General features: G+C 42.0%; 1 protein-coding gene across 5 annotated transcripts in view; it reads left to right on the plus strand.

The window, feature by feature from the left end:
• LOC129710784 (syntaxin-1A) overlaps positions 1–22,353 on the plus strand; it is a 195,271-nt gene that overhangs the window by 17,362 nt on the left and 155,556 nt on the right. For all 5 annotated transcript variants that reach the window (XM_055658026.1, XM_055658022.1, XM_055658024.1 and 2 more), the window contains exon 2: positions 10,630–10,707. In XM_055658026.1, coding sequence (XP_055514001.1) covers positions 10,630–10,707 — 78 coding nt within the window. The remainder of the gene's footprint in view (positions 1–10,629; positions 10,708–22,353) is intronic.

A 22,353-nucleotide genomic window follows, 5' to 3' on the forward strand; every position in this document is an offset into this window, starting at 1 on the left:
TCCCTGGTGGTGTTGGGCAACAGTGCTAGCAGGTGTGCCTCTGTGGAAATGAAATTGAAGCACTTGTTCACTCTTAAGGGTGGTCTTTCTTTTGTTACAGACCGATTTCAATGTTTTGTTTGAAATCAATTGCAATGCAAAAAAAAAACTGCAGATGCCAGAAATCTGAAATAATAACAGAAAATGTAGGAGAATCATAACAGCTTTTGTGAAGAGAGAGTTATCATTGCAGGTTATTGATCCTGGAATTGGAAAAGTGAGAAGATGGTGCAGAATTGGGAGAGGTGGAGAAAGCAAAGGGAACATCTGCAATGAAGACATTAATTGTCAGCAGTGTTGACACTTGTATAACCTTGGGGTTATCCATGTTACCCAGCTGCTTTTGATGCCGTCCAAGAGAAGGAAATGAATGGTTATTAGTCACGACTAATCTTTCTGAAGGACTATGAATGGGGGAATGAAGAGAAGAAAAGTTACTGGAACCGTCAGGTGCACAACACAGCAGTTATCAGATATTGAAATAAAAGACCTTCTCAAAAATCTGTTTTACTCGTCAGGGTTTCCAGGGCTATGAGTGATTGGCAAATAAAGAGTTCAGGCACTTTTGCAGCAATGAGCTAATTGAATTGTGAAATTGGCTTGAGATGATGAATGGCCCTTTGCTGTTCCTACGTTCCTCTTTCCCCACAAACAGGTGGTTCAGAAAATAAGGGGTAGTGGAGTGGCACTGTTAGTGGAGCTGCTGCCTTGCAGCTTCAGGTTCAATTCCAATCTCAGACATTATCCAAGTGGAATTTGAACATTCTCTCTGTAGCTGCAGGATTCCTCCGGGTATTCTGGTTTCCTCCCACAACCCAAAACCATGCAGGGCGGTAAATTAATCAGCCACTGTAAATTATTTTTGGTCTATGAGTGAGTGGTGGAATCCGGGGAGTATAAAATGGGATGGGCGTGGATTGTCAGTGTATGTTCGCTGGATAACATTTGCCATCTTTAATGTATTTTAAGGAAGCCACAGATCGCTTTTGCAGTACTCTAGTAATGGCATTCAGATGATGCCCAGGGATTTGCATTTTGTCCATATATCGGAGGACTCCCTCAAATTACCACACCAATTCGATCACACTGGTATTTCAAAGTACGGATTCAAACATCAACTTACTGGAATTATTCGGAATCCATTCAAAAGAAACAAATTATTGGTCTAGATAAAAAATAATTTAAAATGTATTGTGCAGATACTTTTATGATGAAAACAAAGGCAAAAATTAATATGCTGATTTTTTAAAAAAAATTCTGTGTATACTGTACATTCTACAGGAATTGAAATCAGTGTGAGGAAGTTTTCATAGGATAGATTTCTGGAGGGAATGGATTGTGAGGATAGTTATTTTGCTTTTAGATTCCCCAATCACGAAACCTGGCAAAGCAGGGAGAAAAAAAAACTGAAAAGATGACCTTAAGTGTCACTTCAGCCTAACAAAAGCCAAAGGAATCGATGTAAGTGGCATCATAATAAATGCTTCATCGACCAAAGCCAAGTCAGCGCAAATGTGCAAATAATAGAAAAAATACATCTTTGCAAATCCTTAATTTTCTTGTAAATGAGAAACTGTGATGGAAAGGTAAAATTTACATCAATCTTGTGGTTGGAGCTTGAATATGTTGGAGCGAACACAGCAGGTTTACTCAGCAGGAAATCATTTTCTCTGAAGGTGCCTTGTGCACTCAAATGTCAGACAGGCCGAAATGTGAGCCACCTTAATGTGACCTGGACTAACACAGGAGTCATCTCGAGTCCCTGACTTCAGTGGGGAAAGGCAGGGCAGAATAAACATGAATTCTGCAGTATTGGCTCAGTTTTCATAATTGGAAACTGCATTGGGATGTAAATCAATTCAAAATGGGATGCAGGGCAACCTATCAGGCCAATGTGACCTTGGTGTATGGGACTATTTCAGCAGGTTCAAAGCTTGAAAATCATGATACTGTGGATGTTCAAAATCTGAAGTGTATATTAAAAAAAACAAAAAATACAGGAAATGCTCAGCAGGTCAGACAGCATAGATGTAAAGAAACAGTTAACATTTCAGAAGGGTTTCGGCCCGAAATGTTGCCCATTTCCTTTGCTCCATATATGCTGCTGCACCCGCTGAGTTTCTCCAGCATTTTTGTGTACCTTCGATTTCCCAGCATCTGCAGTTCCTTCTTAAACAGTTAACATTTCAGGTCTGGGATCCTTCTTCAGAACTGCGAAAGAAAGGGGAAAAAAAAGTTTTCATTTGCAGATAAGTTGGGGGAAGGGTGAGTAGAACAGTGGGAATATATGTGATAGATGTGAGACCAAATGGGTAATTGAGGGGCTGTTAGAGCATCATTTAGATACAAGTTATGCTTCTGCCCTAATGTGTTGCTGGTAGCAAGGCTGCAGGACAAATGGGGCTTGCCCAGTCCTGGCATTGTAGATTGAGACTAGTACCTCCTGCTAGTTTATGGTTGGATGGTGGTGAGGGGACTGGAAATGGAGGGAAGTGTTCTCCATTTGATTGGAGTGAGGGATGGATTTCATTGCAGACGTTCCCTTTGCTCTCTCCACCTCTCCCAATTCTGCACCATCTTCTCACTTTTCCAATCCCAGAATCAATAACCTGCAATGATAACTCTCTCTCCACAAACGCTGTTATGATTCTCCAACATTTTCTGTTATTATTTCAGATTTCTAGCATCTGCAGTTTTTTTTTTTGCATTGCAATTGATTTCAAATAAAACGTTGAAATTGGTCTGTAACGAAAGAAAGACCAACCACCCTTAAGAGTGAACAAGTGCTTCAAATTTCATTTCCACAGAGGCACACCTGCTAGCACTGTTGCCCAACACCACCAGGGACCTGTGTTTGATCCTGACATTGGGTGCTCTCTGAGTGGTGTTTGCATGTACTCCCTGTGGATTTCCCTCAGGTGCTCCGGTTTCCTCCTATATCGCAAAGACGTGCGGGTTTGTAGGCTAATTGGCTTCTTTAAATTGGTTCTATTACGTGTAAAGAGTGCATGCAAAAGTGAGATTACACTCAATTAGTGTGATTGGGTGATGGAGGAGGAGAGTGCTATCCCTGCATCCTCCAATTTGGTGGGTAGTGGGGAAAATATAAAATATTTTTCTCCCCAGAATCGGGCCACATCAGCAGGGAACTGCCTCCGAGGTACTGTAGATTTTAAAGCAAGTAACCAGGCTATAGAAATATGAAAATCTCGGCCTAAACCGGAAACCATTTGCAGCGTGCCTATTTCCATTTTTAAATTGCCGTGGACTTCGAGGTTTCTGGATTTCAATAGGTTTAAAATCTAATGCTGCTCGCATAACCATTTTGTAGTTTCGAGAGACTCATCAATGAAAAGGACATGAGAAAGCAGCAATATATCAGTATGGTCAACTGAGTCCCAATAGAGGCACCATGCACATTTTCCCACTTTCCTTTGAGGAGCTATTTGATGAGGGTACTTGTTTCAACCAAGTTATTTGTACAATAAGGTATATTCACACAGCCTCTGGAAAGGATGACATCATGGCTGTTTTTTTTATTAGATTTTGGATGAGGAGTGAAATAAGTACCTGTGTTGAATTTAATAGGTGGACAGCAAAGAGAATGAGTTCACAGGAGGCATTACCTGGGCAACAGGGTAGCCTGACAGAGGCCAGGTTTTTTTGTTGACCTCATTGCAGTGCAATACTTCTGAAGCTTGAAATGGTTTCATCGGATAAATCTGCAGCCTTCTGGAATTTTTGCTAGCTGTGTGTTCCCAGTGGCTGTGAAAGACAAAACCAGGCGCCTCAATTTTTCTTTTTTCTGGTTCCTTTCAATGTATTGCTGAAGCTGAATCGAGGGTGTCTCTCTGGCTGTACATAAATACATTTTGTGGTTGACTGATGGGTTGTTTGGCAGGATCAGATGATGTGCAAAATTCCCCAGTGCTGTCAGGATGAATGAAGACTTGTGTCTCTATCCGGCTTCTCACTGGTGCAGTATGCCATTGATTGCGTGCAGGTTAATCAGAGTAACCACAGGATCAACCAGAACATTCATCAACCATTATGGAGTTTATTCCCCCCCCATGTTCAACAAATTTGCAACTGCAAAAGTTGATGCAAGTCCATGCCAGTGACTCTGGAAGTTGCTGGTGCTGCTTCTATGCTACAACATCTCAGCAATCCAACATCTTCGGACTGTACCTGGAACTGGATAACAGAGAGTGTGTTCTTCAAATCTTCTTATACACACAAAGAGCATTGCAAGCCAGATATGTCAGTGTCATGCTTGAAATTGCCTTTAGTGCTTGAACACATTTGAAGTTCCACTTCCCTATTTCCACAAAGGTTTTGAAGATTATTATGGCATTTGAGACCATAATTGTTTGTTGGTAAAAAAAAAAGCCAATTGATACTCCTTACCTGACTTGTATCGCTACTTGGGATTCAGAAAATCTCGAGCAACTCAAAGGTTTGGTTGGCTATTACCATATTCCCACCCCCACCCCCACCCCACCACCATTGGTACAAAGCAGATGTGCAACCAACCAATACAATATCCATAATGATCTCAGCGCATTAATATTGTGACATTTTGTTACGGAGCACCTGATAGTCCATCATGGTAGCTGTAAGAACAATGAGCATGATGAACTGATGCACATTAATACAGTATGCAAACAAATAATATAATTAGAGGCATAACATTTTAATTAGCCTCTAATGCATGTGATCGATAAGCAAGGGTTTATTTTCCTTTGATAGCCACAAAACGCTGGTGTAACTCAGAGGGTCAGGCAGCATCACTGGAGAAAAACAATAGGTGATGTTTCAAGTCAAGATCTTTCTTCAGACTCGCATTTCGGGTGAAGACCTTTCTTTCTTTTCCCTTGCCGGCCCATGTAATGAGCAGCTGGTTGTTGAGATACTTGTGGATAATGACTTCAGGGTGATGGAGGTTGTGAGACCTGCCTAAAATTGCTTCACCATGGCCATGTAGTGTGGAGCATCTAGTCAGATCCAGTGATTAGGCCAGGGTATAGAAATCGATTGGAGATGGTTTGCAGAGTTCCATCTCCTCATTCCAATTCGTTATTGTCCTCTCCCAAGGCAGTGGAATATTATCCTCACTTAATTGATTTTGTAAGACCCATTCACATAGATTGGAGCTGAAAAACTTTAAAGGGCAATATTAATCTATGCATGCTGAAATGAGACAGTCCCAAGCATCTGTAATTGAACTTGTTTTCACCTACTATGTACATACGACTAGTCAATAACTATATTGATTTAAGTTAGCAGATATGTATGTTGCTTAATTTCAGTCTTTTTCTGTAGGTCCCAGTGGTGATTGATTTCATTTAGTGACAGTGTTTTTTGCTATTTGCACCAGTATGTATCAGGTTAACCAGTTCAACGGTGAATTTTGTAAGTGTTGATGACAGTGAGTTAACAAAGTGTCCTAAGTTCGAGGGTATGTCCATTTGCAATATGATTGTTGGGAGGAAATGTATGCCAGCATCATACACAACAGGGGGATTGTGAATGCTGTTATCAGACAATCTGCTGTGTTCATTATTGTGCTGGCCTTTCAATATCTGCAATTGTAATTGATCTTGTGCCTTCAAATCCAAACTCCTCATAGCTAACTTGCTCCGGCTCCAGATTAATTAACAGCTTGTTTTAAATCAGAATGACTGGTGATAATTTAATGGATGATGCAATTAACCTCTGACAAGTGTGCTGCCTCTGCTCATATTGGCCATTTACTGCATATGGTCTGGTGCAAAGAGACCAAGGGCTGCAGTAGAGTTTTAGGCATGCATTCATTACCTTGACTGGGCGAGATTCAAGATTTATTGTTTGCAAAAGCAACATTTACTTCTTAAGGTTTCAGTTGTGAACTTTTTCTTTTGGTTAGTCCATGCAATAATTCCAACAAAATCTACATGACTTCATTTATTTACCTTCTGAGTCCTGTCCACAGTGTTTAGTTTAGTTTGGAGATACAGCGCCGAAACAGGCACTTCGGACCACCGAGTTCATGCCAACCAGCAATCCCCGTACACTAGCACTATCCTACGCATTAGGAACAATTTACCATCTTTACCGAAGCCAATTGACCTACAAACCTAGTGTGCAGGAAAGAACTGTAGATGCTGGTTTAAATCGAAGGTAGACACAAAATGCTGGAGTAACTCAGCAGGGCAGGCAGCTAAAGAAGAGTCTCGACTCGAATCGTCACCCATTCCTTCCCTCCAGAGATGTTGCCTGTCCCACTGAGTTACTCCAGCATTTTATGTCAACCTACAAACCTATACGTCTTTGGAATGTGGGAAGAAACTGGAGCACATTGGGGAAAACTCATGCAGTCACGGGGAGAATGTACAATCTCCATACAGATAGCACCCGTAGTCGGGATCAAACCCGGGTCTCTGGCGTTGTAAGGCAGCAACTCTACCACTGCGCCACCGCGGCACCCCAGTGTGCGTGTGACCATTTAAAGCGCAAACAGGCCACGGAAGGGATACAGAGGCAAAGCACAATTCTGGGGCAAGGCTCCCAAGAAACAATCCACCTTAATAATGCCTGGAAGTAGAAAGTTTAAATGTTGAAATTCAAGGCTTTAATCCTACTAATGAGACTTCTGGGGTTTCTGAAATTAATGTGCTGCTGGTTGGGTGTAAGAATTAATTATGAAATGGGATTCTCATGGCCTGAGATCTGGAGGAGAGAGGTTTCCCTGACTGAGAAGAGGGAGAATGTTTTCCTGAGTGCGAGGACAATGCTGGTGTGATGACTGAGGATGTAAGGGAAAGTTGTTGGATGTTTAATCTCTGCTCGAGGCAAACGGAGATGATGTTTGCACTCCTTATTCAGAGGTTTAGTTTAGTTTAGCGATACAGCACGGAAACAGTCCCTTCGGCCCACCGAGTCCGCACCAACCAGCGATCCCCGCACGTTAACACTATCCTACACACACTAGGGACAATTTACACTTATACCAAGCCAATTAACTGACAAACCTGTACGTCTTTGGAGTGTGGGAGGAAACCGAAGATCTCGGAGAAAACCCACTCGTCACAGGGGGAGAAAGTACAAACTCTGTACAGACAGCACCCGTAGTCAGGATCGAACCGGGGTCTCTGGTGCTGCCAGCGCTGTGAGGCAGCAATTTTACCGCTGTTCGCATAGCCCCTGACGAGGTCAACGTGGGACCTACATACTCCACCACACGAGATTTAAGTGAGCAAATATGCATGTTGGTCGCAAGCAGTGTCGACAGGGTAGGTGGGTGGCTACTCTGTGAGCTGGGAGTTTCTCTGAAGCACAGCCACCCTGAATGCCGCTTCTCCACATTGGATGATCATGGGCCATAGATTTCTAGGAGTCAGTGGGGATATTGCAATTTTGTTCATGGAGGTTTTGAGCGTATTCATTAATCTTTTCCTCTATTAACCTGAAAATTTGTTCCCATGTCATAGCTAAGAATAGATGAATGCTTTGGGGGTCTGGCAAGACCCCATATGATGTGGTCTGCCTAATGACATTGTGTGTAATTAGGGCCCCAATTCTGACAAGGTCGAAAATAGCCTTTATAAAGGGGCCTATTTTTATAAATTTGCAGCACCATTAATCCATTTTAACTCATTGTACACAATGCAAAGTCTTCACCTGTGCATTTGTAACCTTGGCAAAATGGATGGACTCAAAGTGCCAGTGTAACTCAGCAGGTCAGGCAGCATCTTTGGAGAACGTAGATAGGTGACGTTTTGGGTTGATGTCCTTATAGAGACTCAGAATGAAGAAGGTTCTCAACCCAAAACATCACCGAGTCCGAAGAAGGGTCTTGACCCGAAACATCACCTATTCCTTTTCTGCAGAGATGTTGCCTGAACCACTGCGTTACTCCAGCATTATGTGTCTAGCTTCAGTGTACACCAGCATCTGCAGTTCCTTCCTACACATGTTGCCTGACCTGCTGAGTTGCTCCAGCACTTTGTGTCATTTAGTGTATTAACCAGCATCTGCAGTTCTTTGTTTCTCAAAATGTGTGGAGGTGGGTTTTGTCTGCCAATATGTGCTTTCTACTGGATTGCAGTCATGGATTACACTTTCACAACCCTCTGTCTACCTCAACAATGACCTTTCCCTTTACCAATAATTCAGGTGTTCTCGCTGTCTGGGTCAGTAACGCCTGATTAGAATCTTAATTTGACCTCTCTGTTGACTCATCTGAATTCTGGCAGGGACATATCTCTTCGGATCTTTCCTCCAAGCTTCATTGCTGTGGCAATGTTCAGAGACCTCAAGCATTTCATCAATATCAAGCTCGCATGCCTATTTATGTGGCATTGATTAACAATTCTGTCCTTAAAACTGAGCCACTGCAGTAGGCTAAAATATCTGCCAAGTGCATTTTATCCGGTTCATACAGAAAATTCTGCACATTCAATGCTTTATTTTGTTAATAACATCAAATAAAGTTGTCAGTGTTGCTCTGTCCTTTCCCAGTAATTAACCTTTCAAATGACTGTGCACTTTGTTATATTCCTGTTATCTATGTAATTTAATGGCAAGAGGTAGAATCACTGTCACATGTCAGCCTTTGTGTGTGTTCATCTTGAATCTGTGACAAAAAAAAACTTTTACAACAGATTTATTGGAGCTCCTTGGTAACCTCTCCTTCCAGGGAGAGTCCCTCAAGATTGAGGATGACTTGCTTTAACTAGGTTATGCAAGTTCTGAGGTGACTGATGTAGCTAATGTTGGACCTACAGACTCTGGAGGTGGAGGTGCTTGACAGAAGTGGCAGGTGGACAGTTTGTGAGGTGGCATGGTGGCAAAAGATACTGCGGATGTTGGAATCAGGTGCAACAAACAATCTGCTGGAGGAACTAAGCAGGTCGAGCAACATCTGTGAGGTGATAAGGTCATAAGTGATAGGAGCAGAATTAGGCTATTCGGCCCATCAAGTCTACTCCACTATCCAATCATGGCTGATCAATCTCTCCTTCCTAACCCCATTCTCCTGCCTTCTCCCCATAACCCTGACGCCCGCACTAATCAGGAATCTATCTATCTCTGCCTTAAAAATATCCATTGACTTGGCCTCCACTGCCTTTTGTGGCAAATAATTCCACAGATTCACCACCCTTTGACTAAATAAATTCCACCTCATTGCCTTCCTAAAGGAATGTCCTTTAAATCTGGGGCTATGACCTCTAGTCCTAGAATCTCCCACTAGTGGAAACATCCTCTCCACATCCAAGCCTTTCACTGTTTGGCATGTTTCAGTGAGGCCTCCCTTCATTCTTCTAAACTCCAGCGAGAACTGGCCCAGTGTCGTCAAATGCTCATCATGTTATGTGAGGGGGTGGAAGGAATTGTTGACTTTTCGAGTTGATTGATTGTTGCTTCAGATTCCAGCATCTGAGTTCTGATGTGTTCCCGATTTGTGACACCGTTGCAAAGACACTTCAATGCATGTTGAGCTTGAAAAAAATGTTCCCCGCCCGGGAGTTCTGTTGGACCCTTTCTCACTGCTCTCTCTTTGTGGTTTCTACTGGTCTCCTGCTCTTCAACTACATTTTTACCTAGCCTTGCCTCTGCCTCTTGTCTCATCACGCCTTCCTCTTCATATTGGCCTTTTCCCTTGATGCAGAATCTCGACCTGAACCATCAACAATTTCTTTCCCACAGCAAATGCTGGTCAATCTGCTGATTCCTTCATTGTGAGGTAGCATGCCCCTTCCACCAACCTTGCTGGACTTGTGTGAGCTTCCAACAAACGGTCAACATTCTCAGTGCCTCCCTGCTTGTTCATCTCCCGTTGGTGTGCTTGTGGGCCTGAAATTTCCGCATTGAGAATTGACCGAGATGGAAGGGAATATATACTGGCATATATACGCATCACCGGTTCCACGCTCCCCTCCATTGAGTCTGTCCAAAGCAAGCGCTGTCTGCGGAGGGCGCTCAGCATCGCCAAGGCTGCTCTCACCCCAACCATCTGTTTATCCTACCATCTACAGGCGTTGCCGAACAGCAGGTCGAGGAAGCTTCTTTCCGGCGGCTGTCACTCTACTAAACAACGTACCTCGGTGACTGCCAATCACCCCCCCCCCCCCCCGGACACTTATTATTCACTTATTATTTATTTTTTTATTCAAATCGTCTGCTATGTCGCTCTTCAAGGGAGATGCTAAATGCATTTCGTTGTCTCTGTACTGTACACTGACAATGACAATTAAAATTGAATCTGAATCTGAATCTGAATACTGGCTGCAATCTTATTTCTGGCTTCAACAGGGGAATAAACATGGCTGCTGTTTAAATTCTTCAACATGATCTCGCCCTTTTATCATTTCTGCTATTTTTTTTTTTAAATCTCAGTTTTATGGAAATGCATCCTTAAAAACTGGAATGGATGAGCTCAGACTCCAATGAAAACGTCACCCTTCCTATTTTGAGGTCTTTTGCTAAATTATTTGTGGTGTATTGTTTATTTAAACATTAAGATTAACGGTGATGTTTAGGACACTGTTACTTGGGTTTTGAGGCCATATTTCTGAATTTGTGCTGTAACTATTATTCATTATTTCACAGGCAAAGGACAGCGATGATGATGATGAAGTCAGCGTTAACGTGGACAGGGACCACTTCATGGATGAGTTCTTTGAGCAGGTGAGATTGTTAGTGATTTACAGTAACGAGTTCTCAGAAGGTTGGATATTGTCATTGGGACTGGCTGGCTCGCACCAAAACTGATAACAGCAGTACTAGTTCTGTAATATTCCTCAGCTAACACTGCCCAAGAGCTAGATGGCTTTCTATCTTGTTGGGGAACTAAATAAGCAAGTACATGTTAGGAGGTGCTCAAACTTGGAGGTATTCAAGTAAGGACGTAACAGTGAACTTCAACAGCATGTAAACCACCAGAATGGGCAGTATAGATGTAGCAGTAAAGTCTGAAAAGGTTGGGGAATTAGACAAACCTGGTGATTTGTATGAACACATCTTTCAGAATAAATAGGGAGCACTTAGCAAACTGGGTGGGATTTTAGGAATAGAATCACTAAATACCAAAATCACTGAATACTGATGTTGAACCTTGCATTTTGCATCCATTTCTGGTTACCTTTAATGTGGCGGTGAAGGTTTGAAAGAGTGAGAATATTCCAGAATTGAAGGATTTTAGTTGCAAGCTTGTGTTGGAGGAGCTGAGGTTGTTACCTTCGAAACAAAAGAGGCTGCAGGGAGATTCAATAAGAATGTACAAGATTATGACCAATTTCGATAAAATGGAGAGCGTTGTTGTTACCTGAACAAAAAGGCACAGATTTAAAGTTTTGATCAAGAGATAGAGGGGGGGATGTGGGGAAGAACTTCTCTGAGAAGTCAGCAGTAATGTCCTGAAGGGGGTCTGATTATGAATGTAGTAGGAGGAGACACTATCAAATGATTTCAAATGGAAATTGAATAGGAACAAGCAAAATAAACTTTCAGGGTTATTTGCAGAAAGCAGAAGAATGGGACTGACTGGGTTACTCCTCAAAGAGGCAATATCGTTCAATATTCCAAATGTTCTACTGTGTTCCCATGGGTATGAGAAGCCCTGGTACATCAAAAAGCTTTTTTTAATTTCAAAATAAACATTATTCATGAAAACAAGACTGCTATTTTCTCTCTTCCTAAACAACAATTAAAAAAGGCAAGTTATGGAGAATATAATTCTATGATCTAATTGTTTAATAAAAATTATGTATTTTATTTCAGAAATGCTTCATGGTAGAGAAGTCCAGATTGTAGTGGGTGTCAGAGGAATTTTACCACCTTGTTTTGCCAAAGTTAGTTTGATATCATAATTATGTTTAATTTTGTTAGCTTATTTGTAAATGGAAAAGGATCGTATCCAAGTTCTGCAGCCAAGTGATGATGCGGTCTTGCTAACGGGCTTTAATTAACAGCCTTTGGCAAGGCTGAACAGGCTAAGGTACAAAGAGACAACAGAATCCAGAGAGCAAGCAAGGTACAAGCAAAGGGTCTGCAGACTAATGGTGAAGCAGCAGTCTGTTTGCTGTAGGTTGAGATGATGATGCTGCATGTGCAAAATCTGGCGTTCACATCTCGTGTCTACTGTCTCTGCTTCCTTGGGGTTGGACACTCTGCAACAATCAAACAATTCTCCCCAAATAATGCTTGCCCTATTCTGAATATGCAGAAATACTGGGACTTGGCACAGAGACTCGTATGAAGTTGATGAGGGGGACATCCATTTAGTGCTGAGATGAGAACAAATTATTTTAGTTAAATTTTTCTGTTCTCCTACCTTGCATACTTTCCTGCTTCTCTTAAATATCTCAATTACAGTTCTTTCCCAGTAGGAAGACAACAGTAAGAGTGAAGAAGGCAAGGACACTCATTCTAATGGAAGAAATAAGCAAAAGAAAAGCAATAATGTAATTTTATCTTATTGGGCACGAATTATACCTATATCAACATATTTACAAAATTTCCAAGCAATTGTTTTAATGCTTTGTGATATACGAACAGCAGGTGCTTGAATCTCCAGATTAGTATTTGGACATTTGATAATCTAGTTTGAGCACAGCACCAAACATTCCCATTCACAGGTGCTGTGCCTAATACAAACTGAGTGTAGATCTATCATGATGAAATACTTCACAATTTTCTATTTGAATCCATCTGATTTACTCCAATTAATTGGGTGCACCAGGATTAGGATAACAAGCCTAAGGCAAGAGTCTTCTTTCTTCTGTCTTAATGCATTCTCAAAGTATTTGGTTGTTCTGAGCTGATCTGAAATTGTCTCATCTGCGTTCAAGTGGCTCCAAGGCAAAACTGTCTACGATTTTTACCCAAGAGTCAACATGTTCTAAAGGATTAAAAATGTTGCCTATCCTTTCAGAAAGGTTGATGTTTTCTTCCTCTTTGCAGTTCTTTAATTATTAAAGAAAACTGTAGGTCTCCCATTGATTCTTTTTCAAACTCATCTAACATAATGAAGGTTTGCAAAAAGAATATTGTGCCAGGATAGTGTTTTAATTGTGATTAGTTTAAACCCATTTTGGAAAAGCTATTTTTCATTTCCATTTTTCTAAACCACAAGCACATCTGTTGTTAAAAAGCGTTGGCTAGAAACCCCATTTGAATTGCTCATAAATGTACATTAATGCTTCCTGCAGTGAAAACAGTGGTAAAACCTTAATTCCTTGCCCACTTAAGTATTACTTGTGTTGGAAGGAAGTATTATTTAATCACTGGCTAGATTTCACTATTTTTTTTTTGGTCAATTTTATTACTGTTTGTTTGCCAAAATATTAATCTATTTGATTCTCATCAAAATTGCATTCCCTCATGAGGCTGAGCAGTGATTCTTTCATTTATGAATGTTTGATTAACACATTTGTTATTAATGCTATTGTCTTGGGATACATGTCTGATAATCAAAGCTCTTTCGTAATAAATAATATCTCAATCTCTAATACGAATACATTGTATTAAAATGCACATAATGGATTTTGCACTGTCTTCGTGATTCACAAAATTGCACTTAACCAAACATTTTTCAGGCACAACGCAAATCCAGGAAATAATGTTACTGCTGTTACTGTTCCTCTACAATGGAATGTATTTAGCTGGACATGTTTGCAGGTTTATGAAGCCTTCAGTACTCACTCACCCATGCATTTGTTGGTCTAGTTTTGTTTGAAAATGTTTTAAACATTTATGGGAGCTTTGGCTATTTTAATTGTGGGAGCCATTTTAGATTGACTGATTTGAATCTTAATATCCTGTTTTAGATAATGTAATACCTGTTTTATCTACCAAATTCATAGAGGTGATGGAACAATTTATTTTGTTGTGTAGAATGGAACTGCAGATGCTGGTTTACACAGAAGATAGACCCAAAATGCTGGAATAACTCGGTGGGACAGGCAGTATCTCTGGTGAAAAGGAATGGCTAATGATTCGGGTCAAGACCCAAACCCAAAACGTCACCTATTTCTCTCCATAGATGGCTTTCTGTCCCGCTGAATTACTCCAGCATTTTGTGTCTTTTTTTTTAACCTACATGGAGGAAGAGGTGGTATCAGTTGTGGTGATGGATGTATTTGTAGTCTCAGTAAGTAGGGTGATATAAGGAGGCTGTAACGACGAGGAGGAGCTTGCATGGGCAAGGAAGAGAATGATGACTGTGGTGACAAATCAATCCTGATTCAGCCTGAGTTCCTTCTTGTTCTGATTGAGTGCCCCATCTGGATTAATTGAGATGTTGGACACAGTGCAACTAGTATTTTTTCTTGACCAGTCTTTTCCTTTTTTGGGGAGGGGGAAGGGTGGTGTGTTGTTTTTTAATCAGTTACCGGCAATATCGATACCCCACTTACAAAGATTCACTACCCTTTAGGATAGAGGAGGTGAAGTGAATGTTTCCTCGAATGGCATGTCAATTGCAGGAGCAAAGATTAAGCAGACAAAAATGATTAACCCCTGAAGCACTCAGTAGGTCAGACTACGTAGGGAAAAAGAAGCAGAGCAAGTGTTTCAGGTCAAATACCGTTTGTCAGAGAGATTAAACAGACTGGGCTGAAACTCAAGTGCAGAAGAATGAGGTCATTGAAATATACTGAATTCTTAAGCGGTATGGAAGGGTAGATGCAGAGTTAATGTTTTCCATGGCTGGACCGTCTACAATTAGGGGTCACAGTCTCAAAATAAAGTGACCATTCAAAGCAGATTTTTAGTTCTGCTTTTATACTCCTTCAGGAGCATCGCCTTAGTACACGAGGGAAGCAATGCTATAGATAGGGCAATGACCACGGAGTCTTTTCCATTCTATAAGTTCTTTCAAGATATGTACTTCATGCTGGTGCTGGTTATGCAATGTAGCATTCAGGATTTGTGCTTACAGCCAGAGAGTACAGTATTGACCCCATGAATTTGTTGTCTCTTCTTACCACTACAATCCTTTTCACTCCCCGACCACGAATGGACCCCTATACCACAAAGCTTTGGCTGGTTTGCTCATGTACCCTGCTCTCATCCACACAGGCTGCAAGAACCTCATCTTAGTTTGGAATTAAGCAAGGATGGAGGGGCCTTATTTCACTGCTTTTCTATTCTCTTTTCCGCCTCGCTCTTCATCATGCTGTGCTATGCTCGTGATTGATTCATTCTGTAGGACTTAATCCAAGAGGTGTGACTGAGTCTTGGAATAACTTATCCAATAACTATCTCTCTCCCACCTCTCACCTTCACGTTCTGATGCATTGCAGTTACTGAAGCTCAGACTCCTTAAAAAAACACCTTGCCAGTCTCTCTGGCCACAGATGCTTGCTGCAGATGTGGTCACCATGGATTCCAATCATCTTCTACATATTACCACTCTAACATATCACACGCCCCGCCAGACATCCCATAGAATCTCTATTTAATCAATTTATGCGATCCTGCCATCATTGCCCTTATCTGACCAAAGTTCCTTGCTGATAAAGATATACACCCCAGGATATTGCATTAAATTGTGATTTTAGCTGGACCCATGGATTTATATTCCCAAGTAATAAGACGCGAGTCACCTGACTTCCGTTAACTTGTTCCTGCTGATCACATGAGACACTCGAGGCTAATTCTTCACCATTACAAAGGATACAAAGGACATGTTTTATCACATACACCAATTGGTGTAGTGAAATTTGACTTGCCATGAAGCACACAGATAAAGATAAGACACAACATTAAAGAATTTAACAATAAACATTAAAAACATCCCCCCACAATGGTTCCCACTGTGAGGGAAGGCACAAAGTCCAGTCCCCATCCCCATGTCCACCCATAGTCAGGCCTATTGAGGCCTCCAAAGTCGCTGCTACGGGGCCCGATGTTACAGGCCCTTCTTCGCCGGGTGATGAAGCTCCGGCGTCGGGAGAACCCTCTCAGCGGCTTGGGATGCCTGGAACGGCCGCTTCCTTACCGGAGACCGCGGCTTCCGAAGCCAAAAGGCTGCGCTGGATGGAGCTCCACCAGTGGCGATCTCGGCGAGAGATCCCAGGCTCCCGCTGTTAAAGTCAGCGCCGCAGCTGGCCGCTCCACAGTCCCGCAGCTCCGCGATGTTCACCTGCGGTCTCAGCATTCCGGAGCTCCAGCATGGCGACCCGGGCAAGGCATCGCCCACTCCGCTCCACGATAGCGCTCCAGCGCTGCACCGCCGCCGAAGCCGAGGTTCTGGGCGGTCCCCTCAGGAAACACCACTCAAGGCCTGCTGGTAGGCCGTGAGGACGGGTCGACGGTGCAGACCAGGTTGGGACCATGAAAACCAGTTTCCCCCTTCCCCCACCCCCACATAAAAAAGGCTAGAACTCCAAAAACAAAAACTCAACTAACTAAATATTAAAAAAAAGAGATGAAAAAACAGACAGCTGCAGGCTGGGCAGCCATACCCGTACAGGATGGCGCCCCTTATTAGTTTTCATCATTGCAATTTAAGAGAAGTTAAATTCATAACTCTATAAAGCCAATATTTTTTTAAAAGAAAGTGAACTCATCCTCTCGCTCTAATGATTACATTCTCTGTGGATGTTGGACTCAAAATTTAGTTCAACGCTGCCTTGATAAGCTTTGAATACCCAAAGTAAATCATATTCACTACAACCTGATTTATGTGGCCCCAACTGTGTGTGATTGGCCATTATACCAAATCAAATTAAGCATAAGGAATCTCATTATACTTTTACTTGAAAGTGAATATATAGTTGGTTTGCGAAACAGGCAAGAAGTCCTTAAAATGGATTACTCCAGGATTCCCAAATGGATGGGAATTAAAATGATCATAAATTGAATGTACAGTTCCTTTCCTTATTTTTTGTCATGGATGACATTGACATATTTTCAGCACTGTGCAAAACCTGATATCCTAGTGAATAGTTGTGATACCCTGCTCGCCCATAACCCCTATGTGCTCGCCCATACCCTGTGTCATTGGCAACTCCTTCTTAGCATTTTGCTCAGGTTTCATTAACATTTAATTTCACAGAATTTGTTTCCTCCTTGGAGGTCATTTTAGTTGAACTCTTTAGTTGGGCCTCACCAACCAATTTCTTGGAGTTGGACACTATTTCTTCAACAATTACGAAATCAGTAGGTCGTCGATATCTAAACGACTGACGTCCTCTTGACCTTTAACTCTTGCAAATATGCTCCACGTCTTGCCCTGTAAAATAGGGCTTCCTACCGTTTTCAACTGTGATTGCCATTATTCATTCAACTGTACTGTAACTATTACAATACAATGCTGTGGAGGGGTCAAAATCCTGATTTACGACCTATCCTGGTGGTAATAATTAACAAGACCTTCTGGTTGACTGGTGCAACTCTTCTTGGGCCCCCTTCAGTCATGGCTGACTATGGGTGTCTCCAGGGTGCTATTTCCTAGATGGAGGGCGCCTGTACGTGACTTTGTTTAACGTGGGGAGACTGATACACAGATAGCCACCCCACGGTCCTTGAGAGATCTGGGTCAGGATCCAGAGGCATCTTGGAGTCGAAGATGACCGGAGACCCTTTTCTGCTGCAGCCTTCATCCGCCTTCCCAGCCGTTGTGACGCTCCACTGAGGTCAGCCATCATCCCTCGCCTGTTTCACAGTTGAGGTCGTGGTTGGATTGCTCTTTGTCAGAGACCTCCCCCTCAACCTTACCGCTACGGGTGGCCCTACCAGGAGCATAGCTCCAGACAGCGTCGCTCTCAGGATCTCAGGTCCACACAAACTTGTTCACCACGACAAGGTGACAATCCACGGAGAAGTGACAATACATGGAGAAGCTGGTGTAACTAGCTATTGGGATTAAACCAAGGTGCAGCATAAAGCTGCAACCAAACATGGCAGGAGATGAACATGCAGACTTGGAAACATGATTATTTCAATTATTATCCTTCTGGAATCTTGGTATTAGTGCATTTTAATGACTGCTTATCCTTCTTCATAAACGTATCATAATTTTTCTTTCATGAATCAGTTCTAATCTGCAAAAGTTCTGAGACTTCATTTCACCATTGCAACCTAAGATGTTTATGAATTCTTCATTTCAGGCAATCCCTTAGAGTTGGAAATGATTTGCTTCCACTGCATCATGTGGCCTCTGAGTTGACTGATGTTTTTGATTAGATTGTGAGTATGCTAAGAAGCAACATAGTCCACCATTAATATACAGACTCTTGCAAATTCCTAACAAATGCCTCATCCTTATATTGACCAGTCATGAAACACAGATTTCCCCTGGTTGGTGTGGATGCCACATTTTTCCAAAGAGGCTTTGAGGACATCTTGAATTCACAGGCCTGCCCATCAGTGCTGTCTGTATGTCATTTGAGACTCAACACTGGAAATGTTGGTCTGTCATGGATACTGAGAATGGTTTGCATCTCTTGCCAGTGCACTTGGAAGATTTTGTTGGGACAGCATTGGTGGAATGTCTCCGGTGCTTTGCATGTCACAGAAGCATTCATGGAAACAGGTCGTTGTTAACCAGTAGAGCATGGCGTTTGCTTCATTTTGAGGTCTTCATCTTCAAGTAATCTTTTCTTTAATGGTATGAGTATGCCAATGATCTGAAAATAATGGTGACTTTCATCATCAATGTCTTTTTTTCACTGAAATATGCCCTTTGATGACCCCCTGATGGAAAGAGGTCCATGTTTCTCATGGTCTTCGATCGAGACCTTTCATTGGGGACTAGCATCCTGCAGGAGAAGCAGGGAGATAGGGGATCTTTTTTTTTGTGAAGGCCAGAGCTTCATGTTGTGGAGTGGAAGTTGCACAATGCAAGTTTTCTTGTAGCATGAGGTATCTGTTCACACTTGGGGGACATACATTCCCCAGTGGACTTCATGTGCTGTAATGCTGACCAACCCAGAAAGGAGATTGGTCTGATTGTGGTATCTGTAGAAAGGTCTCCTGGGTATCTGCCACAGGGAAAGCCATTGCTCGGGTCTTCCTCAACCACTGCTTCCCAGCTTCTCACTGGATCAGTCTATCTGCATTTACAGTGGATCTTCATTGTGTGACAATTCTAAAGGTAAAATACAGGGAGCAACACCAGCTGATCTTCCTCGACCACACCAAGACATTTGGCTCCATCAATTGGGGAGGAACTGAGGAAAATCTGCCTCAAATTTAGCTCCATGTTACATTTGCTTTTTTGATGGTGTGTAAGTCCTGATATCAATCAATGGATTCTCAACATAACAATTCTCAGTGAAGTTTGGTGTCGAACAAGGTTGCATTATTTTCCAAAACTTTTTTAGGATCTTTGTAACTGTAACATTGTGCCTCGCCTCACAAAAAAACACCATGGGGACGAGACTAACCTTCAAAACGAATGCAAAATTCTTCACCCCTGCAGTGACTACATTCCTAAACCTATCGGTCACCTGAACGATAGTAGTTGAGCTGCAGTAGAGAAACGACACTTGAATTTTTACAACCTTGAATTTTGGCCGCGGTCCAAAACATTGATGTTCACGGAAGCAAATGAGAGAATGGACCTTGCACTTAACCAAGGTTCTCTACCCATGTCTCCCTTCCTCCTACCCCCACCACCCCCCTCCCTCTGTGCCACACTGCCTCCAACAATAATGATTCACAATAACAACCTGGAAAAAATAGAATACTTCCCCACCTGTTGGCATTGGTAATGAAATGCACCAAGTCTTAAATCTACTTACACAGTCTCTGAATGATTGAGTAAAAGGGTATTTGAAGATGTTCGGACCTACCCAAAAAAATATGGTCTTATTGGGCTGCAGTGTTCCCTGCTTCCTACGTGAGTCTAACACGTGGATGTAGGGGCTACCTGTAGCAGGCATCGTAAGATATTGGATAAACAGCACCAAGATTGTCACTGCAAAATCCTTCAAATACACTTGTTCTCACCTTTGTGCTGAGGATCTATTACACTCAGCCAGGCATGTTGCGCAGGCCATGTCATTCGTATGTCTGCCACAAAACTCACCAGCCCATTCCAAATGGACAGAGAAATAGATTTAAAAGTGCTCAAAGCTTCCTTGAAGATATCCAACAATCCCACCGACTCCTTGAACTTTCTGGGCCATGACTGTTCAACATGGAGAAGGAGCTTACATGAACATATTGATAACCTTGAAGTCATGCATTGGAAGCACACAGATGTCCTGGAAAGAGCACACTACAAACCACCTATCTGCATGTCCTGTCGGCTGCCACCTGCCTCTGGGGTCCTCTCATTGACCTTATTGGACCCCCCTCAGAACGCCAGAGTGGAAGCAAGCCACCCGTGGGTTTGCTGAACAAAAAGAAAAATAATATTGGTACTCAGTGACTGAGATTGGTGTGACCTGCGTCATGAAGCGGGGGTGTCATTAGTTGTATAGTTTTCAATTTGTCCTCTAGACTAGCTCCACTGCAGCAGTAAGATTGGAAGTGAGTGGAGGTACTGCAGCAAGAACATCCTAGAGAAATGTTTGCACAGTCTAGCAAAAGACTCCAGTGTACATTGAAATTGGGCCTTTTATGGATCTTCAGGTTAAGATCGCAGGTGGCATACCATCCTGTAGCAGACTTGGGATGAAAACAAATTTTCTGAGAGTAGTTGAATTGGAAAAGGAACACAATTTGATGTAATCCCCTTCATTTGAAGGAATCTAAAACTATTAAATGACCAATAAAGATTCTGTACGATCATTGATGTTGCCCATTGCTATTCTTGGAGTTGATGTTTAGAGACAGTTATGTCTTTGCCTGGATGGATGAAAACCTGCAATGCAGAGAACAATATTTTGCACCACTGAATGGAGGCAGCTGAGGAGAATCCTTGCAATGACCTTCACTGTAAATGGGGTAACACCTCCATTGCTACCGCAATGGAACATTTGAAGATTGAATGTCGGCATGGAAGCACATACAACATAAACTGTGCAAAAGGTTATTGCTACTTGCGGCATAATATCAAAATGTCAGAAATATGAATGATATTGCAGTGGGAGCCTATTTTGTTGAAACTTTGCTTAAAGTGAAAAAAAATTCCTTGTCCTTGACAACGACATTTGGTTTGCACAAATGTTAGCCTCTCAGCATAAATTTGTGGGTGGGCCTGATGTAGCCCAGAAAAGAAACAAAAGCTGAATGTAACAGCAGTGAGCCTCCACACTGAGTTGCAACTGGGGTTGTAATGAAACAAACGACCACGCTTAAAACTTCAATGCCCAACACCTACTTTACACCAACCCCTGCTTGCTCATCACCCTTTATTATAATGCAGGTGCTGACAGGTATTTATTATAACACCAGCTTTGTTAAACAGCACCAGCAATTGTTTCATTTGTAGCAGAGTAGCTTCATTTACCTCAGCCCTCCTTCTGACACCTTTGCCTACATTGGCAAACTGCTTGATAATGCTTTAATTTTAAAATTCTAATTACTATGTTAAATCATTCTGTGGCCTCCATCTGTATATTATGCTTCCTTTTAAGAACGGGACCGTTTCATGTCGTCCAACACGGTCTTAGTTAATCCTTTAAATGAAATATGTATTGGTTAAGCTCTATCTCAGTCTGGGATCATCATGCTCTATCACTGACAGTCACAATATTCATGGCTAAGGCCCAAAACTATGAAATTCCCTTCTCTCCACCTCTTTGCATCTACTGTGCTCTCTAAAAACCCATTATTTTAACCATGCGTTAGGGCCTCATCCAAACATGTTTCTTGTCTTTGTATCAAATTTTGCTCTGCATTACGCCCAAGTTATAGTAATGAGTTAAACGTACATGTATTTAGCTTTTGTGACAGTGTTTATCAATTAATATTAACTAAAGAGATCTCTGGAAATTATTTCTATTTAGTTTATTTGATGTCAAAGAAACAAGTCATAGTTGCTCTAACCAGAATCTGTAATAAACAAGATTAAAATGCACATAGAAACATAGAAAATAGGTGCAGGAGTAGGCCATTCGGCCCTTCGAGCCTGCACCACCATTCAATATGCTCATAGCTGATCATCCAACTCAGTATCCTGTACCTGCCTTCTCTCCATCCCCCTGATCCCTTTAGCCACAAGGGTCACATCTAACTCCCTGTTAAATATAGCCAATGAACTGGCCTCTTTTTGGTAGTTTGATTATTATCTCAATTAAGATGTTCCTAAAGAATCTTGTGTGGATTGAAGTAAGCCTTGATGTTACTTTTGTTTAACCATCTCCTCGTTTCATCGTTGTATGTCATGAATGACCAAATCGGGTCCACAAACCAAAATCATTCAGCAGCAACTGGCAG

The sequence above is a fragment of the Leucoraja erinacea genome, chromosome 28, assembly GCF_028641065.1.
Source record: "Leucoraja erinacea ecotype New England chromosome 28, Leri_hhj_1, whole genome shotgun sequence".
Lineage (NCBI taxonomy): Eukaryota > Metazoa > Chordata > Chondrichthyes > Rajiformes > Rajidae > Leucoraja > Leucoraja erinaceus.